The following is a 25603-nucleotide window of genomic DNA, read 5'->3' as shown; positions in this document are numbered from 1 at the left end:
TGGTCTCTACCAACCTTGTCAGCATCTCTAGACTTCTCCAGATTACAGATTACTTTCTCCGTAGCACATAAACTCTCTTCCAGTTTCTGTACTTTTATCATCTATGGGAAAAAGAAGTATTTTTTTTTAAGATTTTATTTTTATTTATTCGACAGAGATAGAGACAGCCAGCGAGAGAGGGAACACAAGCAGGGGGAGTGAGACAGGAAGAAGCAGGCTCATAGCAGAGGAGCCTGATGTGGGGCTCAATCCCATAACGCCAGGATCACGCCCTGAGCCAAAGGCAGACGCCCAACCGCTGTGCCACCCAGGCGCCCCAAAAGAAGTATTTTTAGAAAAAGAATTAAATCACAAAGTTAACCACACACACACACAGAAAAAAAAAAAAAAGGAGATGAAATCTGCTGTTCACATTATACAGTGCTCACTAGGATAACACATGAAAAGGAGAAGCTGGGTTAGAAGGTGATGATTTTGTGGGTTTCCTCCAGGGGGCCACCAACAAAGTAAGATTATAGCCATCTAGGAGTTAGAAAAACAAGATTCCAAAAATAATACAACCAACCAACCAACAAGTCCTTCTTTTTATTACCAATTTTTGACACCTGAGAGCTGAAACTGTATTTCTCATACACCTCTTCTGACACCAGGAACAGAAGTTACAGACCTCAAATACTAGAGTTAGAGCACAGGTCACTCACCTGCTGCTCGCACTTAGCCATCTCTTTCTGTTTCTCCTGACGCACGACCTCAAGAACTTCTAAGATTTCTCTGGAAGAAAAGAATGCTCTTTTTTACTCATGACTTCTTCCAATGGAAACAGGAACTGAGTATGTTTGTAGAGAAGAGATTCGGTGAACTACAACGGCATATTGCGTGGCACACACTTGGTGTTAGGCGCTGTGTTTCAGCAGGAGTCCAATGTCTACCTGTTTCTTCAACAACTATTAAAGGACATCCCATCTTTGTGCTACAAGTTCCTTTTTCTCCAGAGCGCTTAGGACTTGCTGACATAAGCACTTGTTTATTACCTCTCTCTCTGTGCTAGAACGTGAAACTCACGGGGACGGCTATATTTTGTTCACTGTCTTACCTGTAAATAAATGTTCTGGCATTTACCAGAAGAGTGCCTGGCCTGTTGGATATCACCTAGTGTATGAACAAACAACTAAATGTTAACTGCTTCCCAACTAGGATGTCCGCCCACTAGATGGATAAGCCCCGGTACCCCCAGGCCTAGAGGAGAATCTGAGTCATACTAAGAACTCTACAAGGATCTGTTGAATAAACAAACGTGATTTCTTCTCACTCGTGTAATGATCATCCTGTTGGCTCAGGCCGAGAGACTGACAGAGATCACAAGGGAAAGAACTCGGACAGAGTGGGAAGAAAGACAATGGCATTCATATAAGGAGACCAAGGGAGAAACAGAACAGCTAGAAAAAGAATAGCAGAGACAGAAATAAAAATCAGTCCCCCCATTCCAGTTATAAAATTACTGTGATTTATTTAGAGAAGGCCCTAAGTTCTGATCACCACCAACTGCTACTCGTTCCCAAAGTACCACAGGTTACCGAGTAAGTTTCTCTATATACCCTCTTACACAAAAGAATCTGATATTCATTTTAGAATGCTTAAAAAAAATAACTTTACAGGGTATCAGTAATAAAAAAAAATAACTCAAGTTAATGTGGTAATAAATGATATTCTAGTCAACTAACGGAAAAGATAAATAACACTCACTTAGAACTGTTCTCTTTATCTTCTTCAAATTGTAATAATAATTTGTTATTGCGTTCTTTTTCTGCCTCAAAAAGCTCCACCAAATTCTAAAAGACAATGTCATATCAGATTTTAAGTAATTGTTACTAGCAACGTGTAGTCAACAAACACATCAAATACCTTCTGCGTTGGCAGGCATGATGGGCCAGGACAGGAAGTTAGGAAGAGGTCAAACAGGCCTTGCCCTGTGCTCCAGGGAACAATCACACATCCAGGACAAAAGCACCAATAACCAGAACCCTTCTTAACTTACATTCAGGTCAGATTTCAGAGTTTCATTTTCTTTTTTGCAGTTTTGGAGGTTTTTTGAAAGTTGGTCAATTTCAAACTTCATTACTTCTTGTAAGTTGTCATAGGAATCCTGTAGGCAGGCTTTGCTCTCAAGAAGCTTTTCCTTTTCTAATCTTTATCAGGAAAACATTTTTACAATGGTAAATATAAACATTAAATGTAGTTCTGCTAGTCAGATTATCAGTAGTTTCAGTTCTCCCATCTACAAACCGTTCCCAACTTACAGAAGCCTTGACGGATGTAAAGCTTCTCATGAACCCATGTGGAGTGTCCACAGTGCACAAACGTATAACACACACTGGACCACAGAGCAGGGTGATGGGGATGGAAGAGACGGGGTGGGCATGTTAGCCTGTAGCCGTCTACCTCGTCGTATCTCCTCCCGTGGTCTCAACTGGACATGTGTCACTAATGGGCGGCTTAGGATCATGGATTCATTTTAGGGGCTTCCGGATCTAACCCTCCCTCATGTAAGCTGGGGACTGGCCATTAAGGCAGTGTTGTTGATAGCTCACCTCTATCCATTCATCACATATTCTCTCAACTCTAGGAAGGTTTTAAGATGGCAAATATGGCTTTGACTTGAGCGAGAGTAAACTCCCTCAGACAGAACTATCTCTTAATTCATAAGATTGTTATTTCCTACGTTGTAGGTTCTCAACCCCTCGTTCCTCTCCGCACACGCAGTGACACAACTCGTAAACAATGAACCTGACTCTGCACCGTCCGAAACAGATGTCCCAGCTTATACATAGATTATTAAACGGGGATCTGTTTTATTAACTGAAAGCAGGGCAGAAGCAGCAAATTATAAAGTGGTATAAATCAGTTGCTGAAGACAGACATAAAGACAACAGACGGGAGGGAGGGCAAATGTGTAATAATACAAACTGTGTATATATAAAGCAGCCAAATGATTCAAGAAACACACAGCGGTATCGTGCTACTTCTGCAGGGGCCTCCTCAGGTACAAGCAGCCCACAGAGTGGTGCACTCAGTGTTAAACCTGAGACACTGGGGAAAATTAAGTTATATCTAATTTAAACAGCGTGCAAATGCTCGTGATTTTTAAGACAGAATTTCAGTACATAGTCAAATACAGTGGATTCTTAACACTTTAGATCTAGTGCAACTGACATATAAACGGGAGGAAATGAAAATCCAGTGAGATTAGTGGAGTGATCTTTTCCAAAAAAAAATCACACAAAATTAATTTACGACAGAGTCAAAATGAGAGGGATTCAGACGTAAAAAACAAATGTCACGTGTCGAAAAAAACAACAGAGCACCAGGGATGACAAATGGCCACTGGCCGGAGCCTTGGTGTTGGGGAAAGGGCGCAGGGGCAGTGGAGGGCGTGCTGACTGGGCACATGCCCCTGTCTTATGGGAAACGAGTCATTTACGTGGCAGGGATAGGATTTTCAGAGGATGCTAAAAGATGGATTTTTATAAGAAACCTCTCAATTTTGATAATGCTATGCTAAACTTTTTATTTTTTTTTATTTTTTTTTTTTTTTTAAAGATTTTATTTATTTATTCGACAGAGATAGAGACAGCCAGCGAGAGAGGGAACACAAGCAGGGGGAGAGGGAGAGGAAGAAGCAGGCTCATAGCAGAGGAGCCTGACGTGGGGCTCGATCCCACAATGCCGGGATCACGCCCTGAGCCGAAGGCAGACGCTTAACCGCTGTGCCACCCAGGCGCCCCTATGCTAAACTTTTTAAAACCACACTGGGCAGGCCCAGCAAAAACATGTCTATGGATGGATTTGGTCTGCAGGTCTCAAGTTTTCTTCCTCTATTTTAATTCCTTATATATGCAGAAAACACATACAAACTGCAGATTTAAACCGTTGCCACGTCTCTCACGCTCACAGTATCACATGCCAGATGTCCATTATTAAATTATTGCCATGGACCCACGAGATGGCATCAGAAACAAAACGGTTTTACAAAAGGTTGAAATGAGCAAGGAAAAGAACAGTAAAAACAAACAACTTATATCTGTCATCCCTTTGTTTCAAGGTTACTAGCACTGACCACCAGCCTCTGGCGAGTTACTGTGGACAACAGTGACAGCTACTGACTTGGTCTGCTTTGTATTCCCCCTTCTTCTAGTAAGAGCATACCTTTCCCTCTGGAAAAGGCGCATCACCTATGTTGGGCCTCTACCACCTCAAACCCTTGGTGAGCGACTGGTCCAGAGGTAAGCAGATGACTCCAGCAAGACCAATTCGGATTTTCCCTGGGATTGCTACATGGCTTCTGGGGAGAGGACTTCGTTGCAGGAGTCGTTATACTAGGAGACAGAATATGGAGCTGTCTGAGGCAATCTGTTCCCTGTCACATAAAGGCAGGCCCTCAATAGTAGCACAGAGTAAGGGCAACATACTGAAGGAAGCAGAGCAGGGACTGAGAGAGGGAGAGATAGAGACAGACAGAAACAGGCAGAGACAGAGAGCACGTGCACTGACAACATCTTTTGAGACTCAATCTAGTTTGTTCCTGAAACCAAAATCACCTCTAGACCTCCCCAGTATTGGGAGCCAGTAATTTACCTTTTTGTTTAACTAGTTTGGATAATGGTTTATAGCACCTGCACGGCGAGCAGGCCTGGGCTTCAGGCCAACCAGGCAACGGGACACCATCACAGAACAACTCTACCTGACACTATCCAGCTGAAGCTGCGCGTGCGCGTGTCGATCAGAAAGGCTACTCAGTTCTTTCTCCTGACTCTCTCGGAATGAACTATACTCCAGTTTCACAGACGACAGCTCCTTGTCTGCAGAATGAAGAACGACTCGCAGGTCATGCACCTCACTTTTCAAAACTAAAAAACAAACAAAACAAATCCTCAACAGGTTTCTTTACATCTTTTTTTTTTTTTTTTTTTTACAAAGTAGGCAAATAAGTTAGATGGGTATCTTCACACTAACAGCAAAAACAAGTTGAAGAGACCAATTTTAAGTTAAGATGTTAAACAACCGGGGCGCCTGGGTGGCACAGCGGTTAAGCGTCTGCCTTCGGCTCAGGGCGTGATCCCGGCGTTACGGGATCGAGCCCCACATCAGGCTCCTCTGCTATGAGCCTGCTTCTTCCTCTCCCACTCCCCCTGCTTGTGTTCCCTCTCTCGCTAGCTGTCTCTATCTCTGTCAAATAAATAAATAAAATCTTTAAAAAAAAAAAAAAAGATGTTAAACAACCAAGTGGTTGGTACCTAGAAACACAGAGATTATTTTCTTCCTCCCCCTTAGGATTTTTGATATATTTCTACAAAAAAGGGAAGAGTTAACATCTGTCCCTGATTTGCGCGTCACTTGACTGTTCTACGTTTCTCCTGTAGCACGTGCATGAAAACTTAATGTAAGGGAAAGAAATCAAGAGACCTAGCATATTTTAAGCGACCTAATCTTACTTATTGAAAATTCCTTGGTAATATACCAGAACTTTCCAAAATGGGTTAAACACTTCTGGTCTCCTAAGGAAACTCCAAGTGGAGGTAAAATTAGGTAATTCTTTAGATCGAAGAAAACACAATGGCTGTCTTTTGTTTTAGCTTTATTATAAACTGCTGCAAACGCTTTGATGAAAGGAGAAATAAACTGAAAAAAAACTGGGAATCAAGTGATACTCCCACTCCTACGAATATATACAAATACCTAATTTATGCTCTAGTTTGTTACTATCAAAACATTATTCATCTTATGATTTCAAGACACTTCATTTTCAAAGCGGTATTAAAACTTTCAGCCAACATAGTTCAATCACTTGTTTGCGAGCTGTCCTGGTGCAAATTCCCCTTTACGACAGATCACTACTACTTACCACTGTCATGCAAACTCAAGTCTGGTCATCTAATTAAAAACAAACAAAAAACAACCCACCAAAAACATAGGGGCAAGATTTATTCATAGGTGTCAAAAGATACTGAGTTAAAGGTTTCCAGATCACAAAGCTCCCAGTTGTTCGAACTTACAGTCATTCTTAGTCTGAGTGTCCCGAAGCTGCATTTCAAGGACATTCAATTGTGAGAGATGCTCTTGCTGCTGTCTGGTCCAATCAGTTCTTTCTGATGAGAAAAGCTTTGAGAGAGAGATCAATTTACTGGAAAAGGGATACTGGTGTGCTAAGATACACTCCAAATCATTACCTTGTGTCTGTTTAAAAAATCTAGTTTAAGGTCTCTGACAGAAGAAAATTGGGTGTTCCCATGAACTACAGTGAGGATGACCAACAAAGGGAAGGATCACTGTCAGCATCTGGGCCACCGTCTTGCCTTGTTCTGAACTAATGGCAAGGGACCGATTTGCACTGTCGAGGACGTGAGCTAGAATTCGACTAGGGGTGTATGTGTCGTTATCAGAGCAGTATGTGAAGCAACACTGTAAAGAATACAACTCAAACTAGCCTTGACAAAGGCTCTGCAAAGTCATTTTCTTCTCGTAATACTCTCACGTTGAGGCTCTGGTTCGTACATTTCCTGGGGCCGCGCTCTGCTCTCGGTCTCACCTCCTGCGTCTGTATGGAATGATGTTCCAGTTTGTCAATGTGCTGCTGGAGCTTTAGGTTTTTGTGCTCTTCCTCATCCAGCTTCACTTGCAGGGCACTCATTTGTTCCTGCAGCAACACAAAAAGTTCAGTTGTCAACAATTCTTTTTAATGGAACTCTCAAACATTCCACTGTTTTTTTCTGCATTAGAAAAACAAAATTCAAAACCTCACATGGACAAAGATATCAAAGGCCAGTCTGGAGCCAGAAAACAATTTCAACAGACTACACGAATGACTTCTCATGCCTCAGAATCACACTGTGGTCCGTGAAGTGGAGAATTTGAAACACAAAGGGAAAAGGTGATTAAAATTAAATGGGTCCGGGGTGCCTGGGTGGCACAGTGGTTAAGCGTCTGCCTTCAGCTCAGGGCATGATCCCGGCGTTATGGGATCGAGCCCCACGTCAGGCTCCTCCGCTATGAGCCTGCTTCTTCCTCTCCCACTCCCCCTGCTTGTGTTCCCTCTCTCGCTGGCTGTCTCTATCTCTGTCGAATAAATAAATAAAATCTTAAAAAAAAAAAATTAAATGGGTCCAATCATAGAGCCATCTTGAGACTTCTGAGCAGCTCTCCCAGGGCTGCATGTGAGTGACTTCACCAGGATGGCCTCCAGGCCTTGCGAAGGGCAAAGTTTTGCAATTTGAGGGTGGTCTGGTTCACTCTAAGTTTTACTAGACAACAGAAAAACGTTTTAAAAAAATAAATCACCAAATCAATCAATCAATCAATCTCCAGAATTCTGAGACAAGCACATTTCACAGGTTCTTTCAAATATACCAAAAACTGTCTGAAATTCGATTGGTAAGATTCTTTCAATTATTTTAATTTTCTTTAGCAGATACAGTACTGTGCCATACCAACCAGTTCTGGACCTGAGGCTGGTGGCAGACTGGTCTCTTCACACATGAGAGAACCAGAGCCGGAGGAGACTGTAAGGGGGGACTTGCTAAATACTGCCGAGCAAACTACAAGAGCAAAAGCTGGCTGATTTCGAAGCTGGGGGCCTTCACACACCCATAGTTAGAGACCCAATTTTAATACTACACAGATTTGGAACACTACAAATCACAGAGTTAAAAAGGTAAAGGAAGTTTGTTTTCAATGAATGTCTAATTACTTATGTTTTCTAAAACCAAACATTACCTGCACCATTCTAAGCTCTTCAGAAATGGCCTCAAAAGCTTGTTCATTCATCTCAGGCGGAACTGGCTCATTCAAGATATTATCATCTGACTCACTGGAATTCTGAGTCCCCACAGGGCTAAAGCTCCCCACTTCGGGGCTTAATTTTGGTACTGGTCGAGACCAAAGTTGATAAGCCTTGGTTGGCGTAGTTATAATCTGCAGCAAAAAGTGATGATGAAACAGCATCAGCACGCGTGAACAAAACGGCAAAAGTATTTAGTAATTGTGTGAACAAAGGATAAAATTGAAATTCTTTTTGTTTTTTTTTAAAGATTTTATTTATTTATTTGACAGAGAGAGACAGCCAGCGAGAGAGGGAACACAAGCAGGGGGAGTGGGAGAGGAAGAAGCAGGCTCCCAGCAGAGGAGCCTGATGTGGGGCTCGATCCCAGAACACCGGGATCACGCCCTGAGCAGAAGGCAGATGCTTAATGACTGAGCCACCCAGGCGCCCCTAAAATTGAAATTCTAATCATCAAAAGGAAAGAGTATCCTTGAGAGGCAGCTGAGAAATGCCCAAGTAGAAACAAGTCTAGCAATTCAATGTGGTCTCAAGCAAAATTCCAGTAAGATTTTTAAAACTGAAACTTGATAAGCTGATTCCAAACTTCAAAGAATAAAAGTTCAAGGAAAGGCAATTAAAAAGAGGGCAAATTAGGAAAACTTCCCTGACCCACATAAAAACACATTATAAGGGTACAGTCATTCAAACAGTGATTAGCATATGAATAGTCAAATAGAACACTGGGAAAAAATAGAGAAAAAGTGATTTACATGTGGAAAGTTCAAATTAGTGAGAAAAACAAGGACTATTCAAAGTTAAATCTCTATGTTTTACCATTCAAACACAAAATGGCAGATGAATTAAACATCTCAGCGTAAAAAGAAAATTATGAAAGTAGTGAAAGAAGTAGAATATACTGATGACCTTGAGATCAGCTGGGCCTTTTAAAAACTACATAAAAGAGGCTCTCGGCTCCTCCCTCCAACAGACAGTCCGCATCTCTGCTGCAGTACCAGCCGCGTCCCCAAGACACGATGACCTGATGGCGAAGGTCGGAGTAAACAGATGCGGCGTATCAGGCGCCTGGTCACCAGGGCTGCTTTTAACTCCAGCAAGGTGGATACTGTTGACATTAACAACCCCTTCATTGACCTCCACTACACGGTCTACAAGTTCCCGTGTGATTCCACCCACAGCAAATTTCAAAGCACATTCAGGGCCGAGAACAGCAAACTTGTCATCAATGAAAAGCTCATCTCTATCTTGCAGGAGTGAGATCCTACCAACATCAAATGGGGTGATGCTGGTGTTGAGTACGCTGTGGAGTCCACTGGGGTCTTCACCACCATGGAGAAGCCCAGGGCTCACTTGAAGGGAAGAGGATGGGGGGTGTGTGTCATCATCTCTGCCCCTTCTGCTGATGCCCCCATGTTTGTGATGGGCGGGAACCACGAGAAGTATGACAGCTCCCTCAAGATTGTCAGCAATGCCTCCTGTACCACCAACTGCTTGGCCCCTCTGGCCAAGGTCATCCATGACAACTTCAGCATGGTGGAAGAACTCATGACCACAGTCATGCCATCACTGCCACCAAGACGACCGTGGACAGCCCCTCTGGGAAGCTGTGGCATGATGGCCAAGGGGCTGCCCAGAACATCATCCCTGCTTCAACTACTGGTGCTACCAAGGCTCTAGGCAAGGTCATCCCTAAGCTGAATGGGAAGCTCACTGGCATGGCCTTCCGTGTCCCCACCCCCAACGTGTCAGTCATGGATCTGACCTGCTGCCAGGAGAAAGCTGCCAAATACAATGACATCAAGAAGGTGGTGATGCAGGCATCAGAGGGCCCCCTCAAGGGCATCCTGGGCTCCACTGAGGATCAGGTTTGCCCTGCGACTTTAACAGTGACACCTACTCTTCCATCTTTAATGCTGGGGCTGGCACTGCCCTTAATGACCACTTTGTCGAGCTTGTTTCCTGGTATGACAATGAATTTGGCTAGACCCAGGGTTAGCAAGAGGAAGACAGGCCCTCAGCTGCTGGGGAGTCCTTGCCCCAGCTCACCCCCCAACACTAAGAATCTCCCAATCTCTACCCAATTTCCACCCCAGAACCCCTGAGCAGGGGAAGGTCTTGGGTAGCCCTACCTTGTCATGTACCATCAATGAAGTATACTGTACCCAGAAAAAAAGAATACATAAAAGAAGTCACAAAGGTGAAAGATGAATAAACCTGGCTATATCAAAATTTTAAAACTTCTGTATAACAAAAGTATCACAAAGATAAAAGACAAGCAACATGATGGCAGAATACACTGGCAGCAGTATGTGACACACAAGAGTAACATGTTAAAAACTACAAATCAGAAGACAAACAGCTAGGAGGAAAATGGACTCTTTTTTTTTTTTATAGAAAAGGATATACACAAATGGACAGTGATCATAGATGTGTGGCCTCATTCAGAAATGAAGGAAATGAGAATTAAAATCTTCGAAAGATACCATTTCTCACCCATCAGACTCTCAAACATTAAAGAGGCAGACAACGCCAGTTCTGGGGGCTGGCACTGGGCAGTGAGGGCTCCCACACCTCCTGGGAGGGCACACGGCGCAGACACCTGGCAGGCATGACCTCAGTGCTGAGACATCAGAAGACGACCACTCCTTCACAGATTCCCCCCCAAAGAACACTCGCACTGGCAACCACCTCAACAAGCCATGGGTTGTCCAAAACATGGAAGCCTAGACTTAAAATGAGGTAGAGCTCTACGTACTCATTAATGTGGGAAGACTCAAGGCATAACCCAGAGTTAACAAAAGCCCACTGCGGAGTAACATTATGTAGGATGATTCCATTTACTTTTAAAAACAAAGCACAAAAAAAACAATCTATGAAATAACTCTCCATATTTTCCCGTCCCTGAATATTTACTGTACAAAACTGCTAAGTAGAGACGCCTGGATGGCTCAGTCGGTTGGGCGTTTGCCTTTGGCTCAGGTCAGATCCCAGGGTCCTGGGATGGAGCCCTGCGGTGGGCTCTCTGCTTAGTGGAGAGCCTGCTTCTCCCTCTTCCCCCTGCTTGTGCTCTCTCTCTCTCTCTGAAGAATAAATAAAATCTTTAAAAAAGAAAAAAAAAACACCCAAAAAACTGCTAAGATAAAAGATTCCCAAACTGAGAACAAATGACCCCCAGGGATGGGAGGTGAAGGATTGCATTAGAACCAGATTGCTTTAGAACCACAGCAGTGCTCAAAATGACCTTGAACTGAAACTTATATATGTATGTATATTTCTTTTAAAGAAGAAGAACGCATTCATACAGTACTCTTACGTAATTGAGAATGAACCTCAACAACAAAAGCTCTGAACCGCTATGCTACTCTTGGTAAAACTTTTAATCACCTTAGTCTTATTTGCTGTCCTATAAATGGAAGAAGTAGGACCAGCCTGCCACACACGGTGCTTCAAGCTCTCCAATTCCACTGTGCTAAGGGGCTACAGACACATTTGGCCATGTTCTGCAAGTAATTTAAAATAATTTCCTACACAGATTTTAAAAGAGCATTTTTAAATGCTTTTAAAGCATTTAAACATAAAGCATTAAAGCACCACCATTTTTAAAGAGCAAAGAAAAAAATTCTACTTTTATTTTTTAAAAATAGCATTTTCCAGGTTAAATATATCTTGATACATCCATACAACAGATTCATGTGCAGCTGCCAAAACAAAAACAAAACAAAACAAAATGGAGGGAAAGTTCTTTTTTCCCCTTTAGTCATGGGACAAACTCTGAAGACAAAAACCAAAAAACCCAGGTGGAGAATGATGTGTATAATATGCTACCATTGTGTAAAATAAGAAAAAAGGTATAAATGAGTGGGACTACTCAAAGGAAAAGGCTTCTGCACAGCAAAGGAAACCATCAACAAAACAAAAAGGCAACCTACTGAATGGGAGACGATATCTGCAAATGATATATCCAATAATAGTTTAATATCTAAAATACATAAAGAACTCACACAACTCAACACCAAAAAACCCCCAAATAATCCAATTAAAAATGGGCAGAGGACCTGAATAGACATTTTTCTAAAGAAAACATCCAGATGGCCAACAGACACATGAAAAAATGCTCATCATCAGGGAAATGCAAATCAAAACTATGATGAGATACCACCTCATACCTGTCAGAATGGCTGGTATCAAAAAGATAAGAGATGGATGTGGAGAAAAGGAAACCCTCACACAACACTGGCAGGAATGTAAATGGTGCAGCCACTGTGAAAAACAATATGGAGGTTCCTCAAAAAATTAAAATAGAAGTATAATATGGCCCAGCAAAAACCTACTACTGGGTATTTACCCAAAGAAAACGGAAACACTAATTTTTTTTTTTAAAGATTTTATTTGACAGAGATAGAGACAGCCAGCGAGAGAGGGAACCCAAGCACGGGGAGTGGGAGAGGAAGAAGCAGGCTCATAGCAGAGGAGCCTGGTGTGGGGCTCGATCCCAGAACGCCAGGATCACGCCCTGAGCCGAAGGCAGACGCTTAACGACTCTGCCACCCAGGCGCCCCCGGAAACACTAATTTGAAAAGATACATGCACCTCTATGTTTTTTGTAGCATTATTTATAATAGCCAAGATATGTAAGCAACTCAAATGTCCATCAATGGATGAATGCATAAAGATGTGATATATTTATATGTGTGTGTCTATATATGTGTGTATATACAGACACACCCCCACATATACACACACTGGAATATTACTCAGCCATTAAAAAGAATGAGATCTTGCCACTGGTGACAACATGGATCAATCTAAAGGGTAGTACGCTAAGTGAAATAAGTCAGATAGAAAACGACAAACACTATGTGATTTCACTTATATGTACAATCTAAAAAACAAAACAAACCAGAAACAGACTCATAAATACAGAGAACGAATTGGTGATTGCCAGAAGGGAAGGGGTTGGGGGAGATAGGCGAGATGGGTGAAGGGCATTAAGAGGTACAAACTCCCAGTTATAAAATAAATAAGCCACAGCCACAGGGTTGTAATGTACAGGATAGGGATTAGCGTCAATAACACTGTCATGACTCTGTATGGTGACTACACCTACTGGGTAAGCACCACAGAATGTATAGAATTGTCGAATCACTATGTTGTACACCTGAAACTAAAATAATATTGTATGCCAACTATACTTCGATTAAAAAAGAAAGAAAGAAAAAATTAAAAAAGAAAGAAAGAAAGAAAAAATTAAAAGAAGGAAAATAAAACCCCCAAAGAGTTGCTGACAGTGACTGCCTCCAAAAAGGGGCTTGGTTGGTTGGCAGGAAAGACAGCAGACAGAGACAGACTTGTCACTGTATACTCTTTGTACCTTCAAAAGTTCGGGTCATGTGAATTGCCTATTCAAATGAATGAATAAAGTTTCTTTTAAAAGCAGCCTCCTAGGGGCGCCTGCGTGGCACAGCGGTTAAGCGTCTGCCTTCGGCTCAGGGCGTGATCCCGGCGTTATGGGATCGAGCCCCACGTCAGGCTCCTCTGCTGTGAGCCTGCTTCTTCCTCTCCCACTCCCCCTGCTTGTGTTCCCTCTCTCGCTGGCTGTCTCTATCTCTGTCAAATAAATAAAAAATAAAATCTTTAAAAAAAAAAAAAAAAAGCAGCCTCCTAAAAAGGGACACCAAAAATATCACTTCTAAAAATAAGCATTAGAGATAAACACCTATTTTTAAGTTTAAGCTGTATAAGGAAGGGTTTTTTAGCCTTCAGAGAATCTGGTACAAAACATCAATCACCAGCATCAGCATCACTACCTTCTTTGGCTTTTCTCTCCTCATTCTCAGATGTTCACACTTTTCTTTTATGAGGGCAATGGTTGGTTAGGTAAAAAAGCCCTCCTGTTATCACTAGTGATACCCTGGATCCTTCCATGGTCTGTCTTTAGGATTTCTATTCTTCCACCACAAGCGGGGAGCACACAGTACCTGACAGCAACAGCTGCCGAGATCCACCAGGTCCGGGCACTCTACTCTCTCACTGCTCCAGAAAACCTACAATCACATTCTCCTCATCCCCAATTCGGAGACCATAAATAGGAGGCTCAGAAGTTAGGAGACCCTGCCTAAGGTTAGTGGCAGATCAAAATATGCACCCAGGTCTGATTCCAAATAATGCATTCTTTCCCACCCCACCCCACCACTGGAAGCAGACAACAGAACACTAGGACCAGAGTCACCTTGGGGGTCACTGCCTGCAAGGGATTCCAGCATATATGGGGATCATCTGTGCAGAGTCTCTCCATTACTAATAAAATGAGATCAAACTGACTTAGGACTGAAGAATTGCTTCAGACTACCCACCTTAAGTGTTTCAGCATGAATTTTATTCAGCTGAGAAACTTCTTGCCGCTTGTAGGCTTTTGTTGCTTCCAAAAGGTTTTCAAGATTCAAGTTCGCTTTTTGCAAAGACTGAAGCTCTGATTCCAATTCTAGCTGCTTTTTCCTAAGGGATATTTAAAAATTGAGTATTTCAGGTAATAAGTAATGTCATGTACTTGCAGAGTATTTTACAGTTTATACTCTCACATAACTTGACATTTATCTCTCTAAATCTGAGATATTCTCAGATTATTACCCACAATTTCCAGTTGGATAATATATGGCTATGAGAATTAACTACAGTTTAAAGTATTTGACTAATAAATGGTACAGCTCCAATTCAAAAGCCCTACTAGTCCATAATGATACCACATATGGTATGTTATTTTTAAAATAAACACTTTCTGGGGTGCCTGGGTGGCTCAGTCAATTGAGCATCCGACTCTTGGCTTTAGCTCAGGTCATGATCTCAGTTGTGAGATCGAGCCCCACATCAGGCTCCATGCTCAGTGGGAAGTCTGCTTGGGATTCTCTCTCTCCCTGTGGCCCTTACCCCCATGTGCACTCTGTCTCTCTCTCTCTCTAAAATAAATAAATCTTTTAAAAAATTTAAAAAATAAAACAAACACTTCTTTATATTTTAGGATAGCATTAATCTTACTATACTATAAATGTGGCTTATATATATATATATATTTTTTTTTTTTACACAAGGAACATAAATAACAAACCTGTAATTTCTAAAACTTCTGATTTAATTCATAACAACGTTGATTTAAATTTGGTAACCAGATACTGTTGTATGCATGAAAACATCTGTATTATCTAGTTCATTAAATATATTAAGGAGCTTTTTCATGTCAAAATAAGGTAGTTGCTACATAAGAATCAATATTTAACGTAAAATGCTCAATTAAATTGTCAATGTTAAACGCTAAAACAAATCAACACTAAAAGATACTGAAATAATTAAGCGTGAATGTGTATTTTCACTTTACCTCGTTAGCTCTTTGAATTCTTCATATTCTTGCTTTGAATTATTCAGCTCTGTCTGAATTTGCAAGAGTTGTGCTTTCAACTTCTCGGTGTTCACTAATGAACATGGCTCCTTTGGAGCTTTAGGAGAAAATCCTTGTTGACCTGGTAATAAGAAAACAACTTGGTCTTTGAAAGACAGAAATAACAGAATACGTTTTCTACGTTCTCTGCCAAGTATCAATTTTGAAGCAAAGAAGGACAAATGAGAGATGAGTTGGAAAGTCAACCCCAAGAAACAAGAGCCTGTAGCTCGCCCGGAGACAAAGACACAATGCAGTGTGTCAGAGTGTGCTGGAGTTGTTTCTGAGAAGCTGAGGAGCCCCAGGACGTGGGGGCACACCGAAGGCAACACCTTTTCCATCAGGAGAAAGGGCAAACCACGAAGCATAACACACATCAGGCTGGTGAAACGTCAACAGGCCAATACTGCAGAAATTCGTCCTAACAGCTGAAGTGAACAGTCAATAAATTATTCAGGAAAGGAACCAAAGAGTAAAGGCAGCAAATTGAAAAAGACTGGGATCATCTAACGAGTGGGAAATATTTTCAAGGATTGCTTAGAAGACCGGCTATGTGGAAGACAGTTCTGACGAGTTCCACTGTGGGAAAACACCACATACAAGTTGTTTAGAGAATCATCTTTGTTTAGAAGACGGTGAGATCTGGGTGTTATATGCAACTGATGAATCACTGAACTCTACCTCTGAAACTAATAATATATTATATGCTAGTTAATTGATTTAAATAAAATTTAAAAGATAAATTAACTTTTAAAAAAGATGATGGGATCAAGAAATGACCATTAGGATCTTTCAAAGGTAGTTAAGTCAAGGAATTATTTGAGGTCAAAATGACCAACAAAATACAGAGCACTATAGGGAAAAATAGCTGAAATAATACACAAAACCCGATCTTAACTTTGCATCTAAAATCAGTCTCTCCACAACCCAAATTTTATTCCTTTATTGAGTCATAACAGAATGGAAGAAGACTTGCAAAATGAAAATTTAAAATGGACACAAACAGCCTTCATTACCAGTGCAGAATAAGATTATTCCCAATTTCCATCTGAAATGACAAAGGCTGAGACAGAATCTGATAAAAGCCCGTGAAAATATTCTCGGGGAGTGGGGCAAACACAGACTTTGTTGCCAAATCCCAGAGCAGTAACACCAGTAACTGCCCAGCATATAAGTGAGATTCGGTACCAACTAAACTACTTTTCACAGAGTAAAAGCAGACAGAAATAATGTAGAACTAACAGTGTATGCTGGTCAGTGTATAACTAAGAGGGTATAACCGGAACCCATGACCTCAAGACGCAAGCACTGAGCTGGGATCAGGAGTCTGACCTACAGACGCCTCTCACACTGTACACACCTTACCCAGGCAGGTAAACATCTCCACTGGACATTCATCTGTGTTGATTAGCTAAGCACTTTTCATTTCAAATACTTAAAAACAGGAAAATTTCATTTAATAAAAATTAAATATCTGAATCAACCTTTTAGCAACAAAACAGAACCATTAACAGGTGTTTCGTTGATATGTCTCTTAGCCTACAGAACTCACTACTACGAGATTTACGAGAAAAAAGTTTAGAAAATGCCTTTTGGTAACATAAAAGCCTAAGTGTGTATGTAAGAAATTCGCACACCAGGGGGCGCCTGGGTGGCTCAGTCAATTAAGCATCTGCCTTCAGCTCAGGTCATGATCCCAGGGTTCTGGGATTGAGCCCCTCCATTGGGCTTCCTGCTCAGTGGGAAGCCTGCTTCTCCTTCTCCCTCTGCCGCTCCCCCTGCCTGTGCTCTCTGTCAAATAAATAAATAAAATCTTTAAAAAAAATTTTTTAAAAGAAATTAGCACACCAGGTCTAGAGGACAAAATGAAGACCCTGAGAGGCCATATAAATGCCCTTTGAAACAGTGTCCCCCGTGCCCCTAGAAGGCATGCAGACAACAATCATTTCTTACCCTTGTCCTTTTTCTCTGTGCCAGATAGTTCAGAGAAAGCTTTTTCTAGTACGGCAATGGTCTGGGCGTCCATTTCTTGGGCTCTTTTCACAGGCTCTAATAATCTCAATCTTCTGTTCTCCTCCCTGAGGGAATGGTTTTCCATTGCATACTTTGCAACTCTGGGGTGGTGCTCTATCTGTGACATAGAAGAATTACAGACTTACAGACAGACAGACATTTCCTCAATAACCAGTTTGCCGCCAAGCCATTGGGAAACATCAAGAACATTGCACGTGCTGCTGGCAGTGGCTGGCTGCAAGGGCTGTGGAAAGCAACCTGGCATTTCTGACCACACTGAGTACGTGCATAGCCTACGACGCCATTATCCCACATCTGGGTCTGTGCCTTGAAATTTACGCCTGGACATGGGCTCATAAGGAGAGAAATGCAAGGGTGTTCACTGCGTCCGACTCCTCGTGCAATGGGGGCTGTTGACATTAACACGATGCAAAGAATTAGGAAACACTCTATTAACCAGGATGGAACACCCTCCAAGATATATTAAGTGAAAAGGGCAGCAGAAAAGTATGTATGGTAAATTGCCTTTTGTGTTGAAAAGGAATAAAAGTAAAAATAACCACATTAGTTTGAATACGCATTAAAAAGACTCAGAAAGATACAAAAGCCAGAAACAGGTTTTTTTTGTTTGTTTTTTAATGATGTACCTGTATTAATTACCCATCCTCCCCAGGGAAAAGGAAAACCAGCAATGAGAAGTTGGAAGGGCCCCAATGTAAAGAGACTGCTGATTCAGACAACCACAACTGCCCACCGCGACAAGGGACACTTGCCTGCTGGGTAGGGCGCTAATGCAGCATCTCACAGCTCCTCCCATCCCCCTTCATTTTACCATCTTGGAAAATGGGGGGAAAAGGAGTTGTGCAATCATACGGTCAGCTGAATTCATTCAAAACACTTCCCACTGTATTAACTCACATGAATTTGGTGACAAACTTATATTTGCCTCGAACCTCCCTTCTTTTTAGAAATACTGCAAATGTCATACACTCACTTGTTCCCGAAGAGTTTGGATTTCATCCCTTAATTCCGACAACAAGCGGTCCTGTTCCTCAGGCAGAAAGCTTCCCCGGGATTCCTTGTGGAGCTTCTCCAGGCGCATTATTTGATCCTCTCGGAATTTCACAATCATTTTATTAGATTGAATAAATTTTTCTTTTTTGAGGGTGAGGTCTTCTAATTGGGTAACTTTTTCTACCAGAGACTTAAGAAATTCATAATTTGGTTAAATGTGAAAAGTAATTCAGCCTCCCTGAATTTCCACAAACCAAGCAATACACACTAACTTGACACTTAATCTCAAGGGCAACATTAGATTTTCCATAGTTTTTGTTTTCTTTATTTACATGTGCCCTTCATTTCACTCAGAAAGGTAGCACGGAGCAAAACCCTAAAATATCTGGAATCCCCTTTACACCGACTCGGTTTCCTACCTTCTTTTCCTGTTCGGATTTCTTAAAGAACAACATCGCCTCCTGGAAATACTTCATGTAATTAGTCTCATCTCTGTCTGTAATTGATTCAGTAAGAAAGAAAAGGAAATGGAAAAAAAAAATGTTTATCTCCCAAATTTTAGGACCGAGAATTGAGCTAAAACAGCCTACGACCGACTGCTCTCAATCAATCGAAAAGAATCAGACTGTCATCCCCAGGTCACAGATTTCAAATCAATCCAGTCTACATATTCGCAATTCTTTGAAGAAAAATAAGTTTTTTTATCCTGTTTGGTAAACATAAACATGTTACATGACTAAATCTTAGAAGCGAATCTAAATGAAATTAGTATCTCTTTTTTGCACTTGTGAGGAATGAAGTATCCAAAATTATTTCTACTCCTCCTTCCCACCATATCTGCAGATATGCGGATATGACATACATATGGTATCTGTATCCAATTACAAAGTATGGGCATCTCTCGTTTTACTACTCTTTGCTTTACCGTGCTTTCCAGACACTGCATTCTTTACCAATTGAGAGTTTTTAGCAACTCTGAGTTGAGCAAGTCTATTGGTACCATTTTTCCAATAGCCTTTGCTCACCTCACGTCTCTGTCACATTCTGGTAATTCTTGCAACATTTCAACATTTTTCAGTATTATTATTATATTTGTTATGGTGATCTGTCTGTGATCAGTGACCTTTGATGTTACCATTGTAATTATCTGGGGGACCACAAACCATGCCCATATAAGATGGTGATATTAATAAATGTGCCTTCTGACTGCTTGACTGCCTGGCTCTTCCCATCTCTCTCCCTCTCCTAGGCCTCCCTGTTCCGAGACACGACAATACGGAAATTAGGCCCTTTAATAACCCTACAACAGCCTCTAAGTGTTCAAGTGAAAAAAACAGTCGCACATCTCTCACTTTAAACTAAAAGCTAGAAATGATTAAGTTTAGTGAGGAAAGCATGCCGAAAGCCGAGACAGGCTGAAAGCTAGGCCTCTTGCACCAAACTGCTAGCCAGGTTGTGAATGCAAAGGAAAAGTTCTTGAAGGAAATGAAAAGCGCTACTCCAGAGAACACATGAATAATAAGAAAGCAAAACAGCCTTATTGCTGATACGGAGAAACTTTTAATGGTCTGGACAGAAGATCAAACCAGCCACAACATTCCCTTAAGCCAAAGCCTAGTCTAGAGAAAAGCCCTGACTCTCTTCAATTCTGTGAAGGCTCAGAGAGGTGAGGGAGCTGCAGAAGGAGAGTCTGAAGCCAGCGGCAGTTGGCTCACGAGGTTTAAGGAAAGATGCCGTCTCCCTAACATCAGAGTCCAAGGTGAAGCAGCAAGTGCTGATGGAGAAGCTGCAGCAAGGGGTCCAGAAAATAATTCATGAAGGCGGCTGCCCCACACAGCATTTTCAGTGTGGATGAAACCACCTTATACTGGAGGAAGATGCCATCCAGGACTTCACAGCTGGAGAGAAGTAATGCCTGGCTTCAAAGCTTCAAAACACAGGCTGACTCTCTTGTTAGGGGCTAATGCAGCTGGTGACTACAAGTTGAAGCCAGTGCTCATTTCCATTCTGAAAATCCTAGGGCCCTTAAGAATTAGGCTAAATTAAAAAAAAAAATCAACTTTAATTCTACTGAATGAAAAAGAAAAAAAAAATTATGCTAAATCGGCTCTGCCTATGCCCTAGAAATGGAACAACAAAGCCTGGATGACAGCACATCTGTTGAACGTGGTTTACTGAATACTTTAAGGCCACTGTTGAGATGTACTGCTCAGAAAAAAAGATTCCTTTCAAAATGTGACTGCTCATTGGCAATGCAACTGGTCACCCAAGAGCGCTGATGTACGAGATAAACGTTTCCATGCCTGTTAACACAACATCCATTCTGCAGCCCGTGGATCAAGGAGTCATTTTGACTTTCAGGCTTATTCCTTAAGAAATACATTTCATAAGGCTATAGCTGCATAGATGGTGATTTCTCTGATGGATCTGGGCAAAGTCAACAGAAAATCTGGAAACGATTCACCATCTAGATGCCATTAAGAAGAATCGTGATTCATTGGAAGAGGTCAAAATGTCAACATGGACAGGAGTTAGGAAGGAGTGGATTCCAGCCCTCATTCAGGACTTTGAGGGTTCAAGATTTCAGTGGAGAGAGTCACCGCAGATGTGGTGAAAACAGCACGAGAACTAGAATCAGAGCCTGGGGATGGGACTGAATCACCACGATCTCATGATCAAACTTGAACGGATGAGGACTTGCTTCTAACAGATGAGCAAAGAACATGGTTTCTTGAGCTGGAATCTACTCCTGGTGAAGATGCTGTGAAGTTGTTGAATGACAACAAAGGATTTAGGGTATCACATAAACTTAGTTGGTAAAACAGCAGCAGGGTTTGAGAGGACTAACTTTAATTTTGAAAGCAGCTCTACTGCGGGTAAAGTGCTATCAAACAGCATCTCATGCTACAGAGAAATTGTTCATGAAAGGAAGAGCCAATCAATGCAGCAAACTTCATTGTTGTCTTATTTTAAGAAATTGCTACAGCCACCCCAGCCATCAGCGGCCGCCACCGTGATCAGTCAGCAGCCATCACCATGGAAGCAAGACCATCCACCAGCAAAAAGATTACAATTCACTGAAAGCTCAGATGATGGTTACCATTTTTAGCAATTAAGTATCTTTTAATTAAGTATGTATGTTGTGTTTTTAGACATAATGCTATTGCACACTTAATATACTATAGTATTGTGTAAATGTAACTTTTATATGCATGGAAAACCACAAAATTTATTAGACTGCTTTACTGCAGTATTGGCTTTATCGCAATGGTCTGGAACCGAATCTGCAGTATCTCTGAGAGATGTCTGTACCATGTTCCGATGTCGGTAAAACAAACACACTTGTTCAAAAATGTGGGTAGCTTTACTGTACTGTGCCTGTCATCAGAGGATTCTCAAACAATATCCGCACGTGGTCTTCCTCAGGATAAAGGACACTGTGCCCGTCTTACCTTTGGTCAGAAAGCTTTCCGGTAGTAACTGCCCTGAAGTCAACTGGGCCAGCTGTTCTTTGAGCCTCTTCACTTCAGCTTGGAGCTGGCTCACATTTCCTTGGGTGTCTTCATTTACCACTGCCTGTTCAAGAATTTTTAAAAAAGCATTAAAAGGATACTCTTGAGTCATACAATCTTGTGTTTCTATTTGTAGGATCTGGAGTGACAAACACCAAACAAAATTGCACTTCCATCCCACAAACAGTCACAAGGCCCCTAGAATCACAGTGTGCTGGAGTGGGGAGGAAGCCTCCCTTCCCTGTGCCTCATACCTACAGCCAGAGACTCTGCCCCCTCACCACCCCTCCTGTATGCTTCCACTTAGGGCTCCAACCAGTTGGGCTGGGTCACCCAGGGATCTGGGTATGTTCACCTAACATTGCCTTCTTCTTGGGACAGCCTCACCCCCATGAAGAAAAGCAAACAGCTCTTCCCCTCTGGAAGGAGTATCCCCTTCCCCTCTGTCTTGGCCCACTACAAGGGGGTAATGAACTGCAGAGCTGGCCTGAGCTCCATCAGCTTAGCAAAAACTACCTTCTCCAAAAGAATCCACCCCTCTATTTCCTAACAGCCCTCCTAGAGAGAGGAGTTGGTTGGATAGGTCTATTTCTGTTTTATTACCACACTAAATGTTATTTTAAAGAAATGTCTCTTGAAGAAATTATCTTAAAGAAATTACTTCTTTAAGACAACTTATTTTTTTAATTATTAAAGATCTTATTTATTTATTTGAGAGAAAGCGCGCGCGCAAGCTAGTATACAAGCAGGGGGAGCTGCAGGCAGAGGGAGAAGCAGGCTCCCTGCTGAGCAGAGAGCCAGATACAGGACTCGATCCCAGGACCCTGGGATCATGACCTGAGCCGAAGGCAGACGCTTAACCGACTGAGCCACCCAGGCGTCCCTCTTTAAGACAACATCTAAGAGGTTCAAAAAGACCCATAATACCTACAGGGTGATAATAAGACCCAACAGTTGACTACCAATCAGATCAAAGGGACCCAGTTGTGAAATACCCAATATCCTAAAGAGGGAGAAAAACTCTGACACAGTCCCAAGGTCCCCGTGTTCTTGTCTTAAGGCACGTTTGCCCATTGGGAAAGATCTAAATAGCACATCCTTAAATGAGTCCCAGATATCCTAGCCACTTTCCACCAGTAGGTTGCAGAACAGGACTTACCATTGCTAATAACTAGTATAAGGCTCCTCCTGGTTTTATCGTTTGATGTATTCAGAAGCCATTTCTAGTTGCTTCTGATGCTTATGGCCAGTCTTATTTCAAGGCACTCCTGTACATTCTGACATCACTGCCACATCAGTGACATCATAATCCTAATTATCCCTGCAGTTCTCCACTCTCCAAAAACTTCTAATAAGTCCCAAGAGACAGGGTCAGGAAGCTCTAGTGATTTTTCCTCCTTATATGACGAATACCCCACTACAGGGTCATAATCCAATAAAATGAATCAACAACTAGACCTATACTCTTCTGACTTACCCAGGAGAAGAGGCAACATGGACCTCTTCACTCTTACATGCTAAGATGATCAGGGAGTCTACTTGGGGGGCAGAAATGACCAACTTCTCCTTTGAAAGAAAGAGGAAATTAACCTGCCAACTCATGGCATTGTGATTCTTTTGTCTAGAACCAAAGGGGCCTCCAACCTTTCCAAAAGAAGTGGGGGACCCCTGCTCCAGGGGCTGGCAAAGAGCTGCTAGCTCATGGGCCAAGTACAGTCTGCCATCTGTTTTTGTAAGCAGAGCTACACTGGAACACAGCCATGGCCTTATGTTTGCATACAGCCAACGGCTGTTTTCTCACCACCAAGACAGAGCTGAGTAGCTGGGACAGACAATATGCTGTCCAAGAAGTCTCAAATATTTACCTTTACAGAAAAAATTTTCTGACCACTGGTGTACACAAATATCAAGGAAGCTTCTTATATATAAGAAAGATGGGGAATCCTTAGACGTATAGACAACTTAAAAGACAAAGCTTGTCATTTCAAACTATCTTCATAGTGAAGCCCCACCACACACAGACACACATGGGGACACACACACACACACACAGCTCTGCTAGCAATGGTTTAGGTAAATAAATTTAGTCTCCAAACCAGTTAGAAAGAAAAAACTCGGGGCGCCTGGGTGGCACAGCGGTTAAGCGTCTGCCTTCGGCTCAGGGCGTGATCTCGGCGTTATGGGATCGAGCCCCACATCAGGCTCTTCGGCTATGAGCCTGCTTCTTCCTCTCCCACTCCCTCTGCTTGTGTTCCCTCTCTCGCTGGCTGTCTCTATCTCTGTCGAATAAATAAATAAAATCTTTAAAAAAAAAAAAAAAAGAAAGAAAGAAAAAACTCTGCTTTCCTTTAAGAAAAATCAAGCCAAACAATACCAACCACAAGACCTAATCTAGATCCCAAATTACTTGAGCAATACAGAAGGCTAGGAAAGAGGAAATAGAAATCTTGCTTAGAGGGGCGCCTGGGTGGCACAGCGGTTAAAGCGTCTGCCTTCGGCTCAGGGCGTGATCCCGGCGTTCTGGGATCGAGCCCCACGTCAGGCTCCTCTGCTATGAGCCTGCTTCTTCCTCTCCCACTCCCCCTGCTTGTGTTCCCTCTCTCGCTGGCTGTCTCTATCTCTGTCAAATAAATAAATAAAATCTTAAAAAAAAAAAAAAAAAAAAAGAAATCTTGCTTAGAATTAAGCTTTCACAGAGAAATAGAAATTAGTGTTAATATTAAGGCAATGATAAGCTTAAGTATTTTTCTAATTTACTTAATTGTACTCAGTATTTTACCTTATTTTTAATCAGCTTGGCTCTCTGAGCAAAATTAAGTGTTGACAGGGTCTCCCCAAAACACCTGGATCCAGGATGAACATTTGCGATTATGGCTGTTTTGGCATTGCCTCCAAGGGAATCCTGTTTAATGATATGAATGGTACACATTTTCAGGGGAGAAACCACAAGATCTTTGTTAAGCAAAGAAAATGGATGTTCTTACCACCAAGGCTGAGAGATCACATGCCTGTCAACCATAGTGAGCATAACCCATAAAAGGGCCCCAGAAGCCAATGATCTACTTTACCCGAAGTAAGAAGGTAAGTTTGGAGTCTCTGTAGCAAACGTGCCTCTGTTTTCCATTACCCACATCAACAAGCGCAGTAATCACTTGGCCCAAGCAGCTCAATGACCGGTTTATGTTACCTGCCTCCTAGAGGGAGAAAAAACAAAAATTGAGATGCACTGGTTTCGTTTTAGTATTTTGAATTAAAATATGCCTAGCAGTGAATTTTGAATGGAAAGTCAAGTCATGGACAATATTACTAAGGATAACTGACTTTTCAGTGGAGGTCCTCAACTATCCCCTAACCTTTTCCTATTTGACACACACTGCAATTTTAGTATTCAAAGACAAACACAGAAACTATGTGAAGGAAAAAAAAAGCCAACTCATGATTCTAAAAGTTTTAAATTGACCTATAGGTAGGGATAAAAGCTAGAAAAGAACAAAGAAAAAAAGGTTGGGCATTAGTAGGCATATTTTTCAATCCTTTTATTTTAAAATGTTTGCTACATTAAAACATTGTGATAATAACCCACTCCACGTCCCATAAAGTCACTGATGAACTTATTACAAGAGATTATTCAGTCTAATTCTGTAAAGTATATAAGACCCTTTTAAAACGTGGTTTGGGGAGGGGAAAATGTTGGGGTTGAATATGTTACACTGGATTTGTATTGTAGTTATATACTTCAATAACTGGGTCTGCAGTGGTGGGAGTACAGAAAACAGAGAGAAAGTACATGTTATCCGGCAAGAT

General features: G+C 41.8%; 1 protein-coding gene and 1 pseudogene across 7 annotated transcripts in view; one reads left to right on the top strand and one right to left on the bottom strand.

The window, feature by feature from the left end:
• The window catches only part of KIF15 (kinesin family member 15), a 66080-nt gene that overhangs the window by 15828 nt on the left and 24649 nt on the right, over window positions 1-25603 (bottom strand). For all 7 annotated transcript variants that reach the window (XM_034658151.1, XM_034658152.1, XM_002912752.4 and 4 more), the window contains 16 exons: window positions 24868-24993; window positions 24579-24701; window positions 21740-21863; window positions 18707-18783; window positions 18268-18477; window positions 17214-17391; window positions 15201-15342; window positions 14185-14326; window positions 7768-7965; window positions 6584-6691; window positions 6051-6156; window positions 4739-4904; window positions 2036-2186; window positions 1744-1829; window positions 702-771; window positions 15-101 (listed from right to left, as the gene is read on the bottom strand). In XM_034658151.1, coding sequence (XP_034514042.1) covers window positions 15-101; window positions 702-771; window positions 1744-1829; window positions 2036-2186; window positions 4739-4904; window positions 6051-6156; window positions 6584-6691; window positions 7768-7965; window positions 14185-14326; window positions 15201-15342; window positions 17214-17391; window positions 18268-18477; window positions 18707-18783; window positions 21740-21863; window positions 24579-24701; window positions 24868-24993 — 2094 coding nt within the window. The remainder of the gene's footprint in view (window positions 1-14; window positions 102-701; window positions 772-1743; window positions 1830-2035; window positions 2187-4738; window positions 4905-6050; window positions 6157-6583; window positions 6692-7767; window positions 7966-14184; window positions 14327-15200; window positions 15343-17213; window positions 17392-18267; window positions 18478-18706; window positions 18784-21739; window positions 21864-24578; window positions 24702-24867; window positions 24994-25603) is intronic.
• Window positions 8744-9815, top strand: LOC105236785 (annotated as a pseudogene).

Source organism: Ailuropoda melanoleuca, chromosome 4 (assembly GCF_002007445.2).
Source record: "Ailuropoda melanoleuca isolate Jingjing chromosome 4, ASM200744v2, whole genome shotgun sequence".
In the NCBI taxonomy this organism is placed as follows: domain Eukaryota; kingdom Metazoa; phylum Chordata; class Mammalia; order Carnivora; family Ursidae; genus Ailuropoda; species Ailuropoda melanoleuca.
Note: the sequence above shows the minus strand (reverse complement) of the source record. Positions and strands in the feature narration are given on the sequence as shown.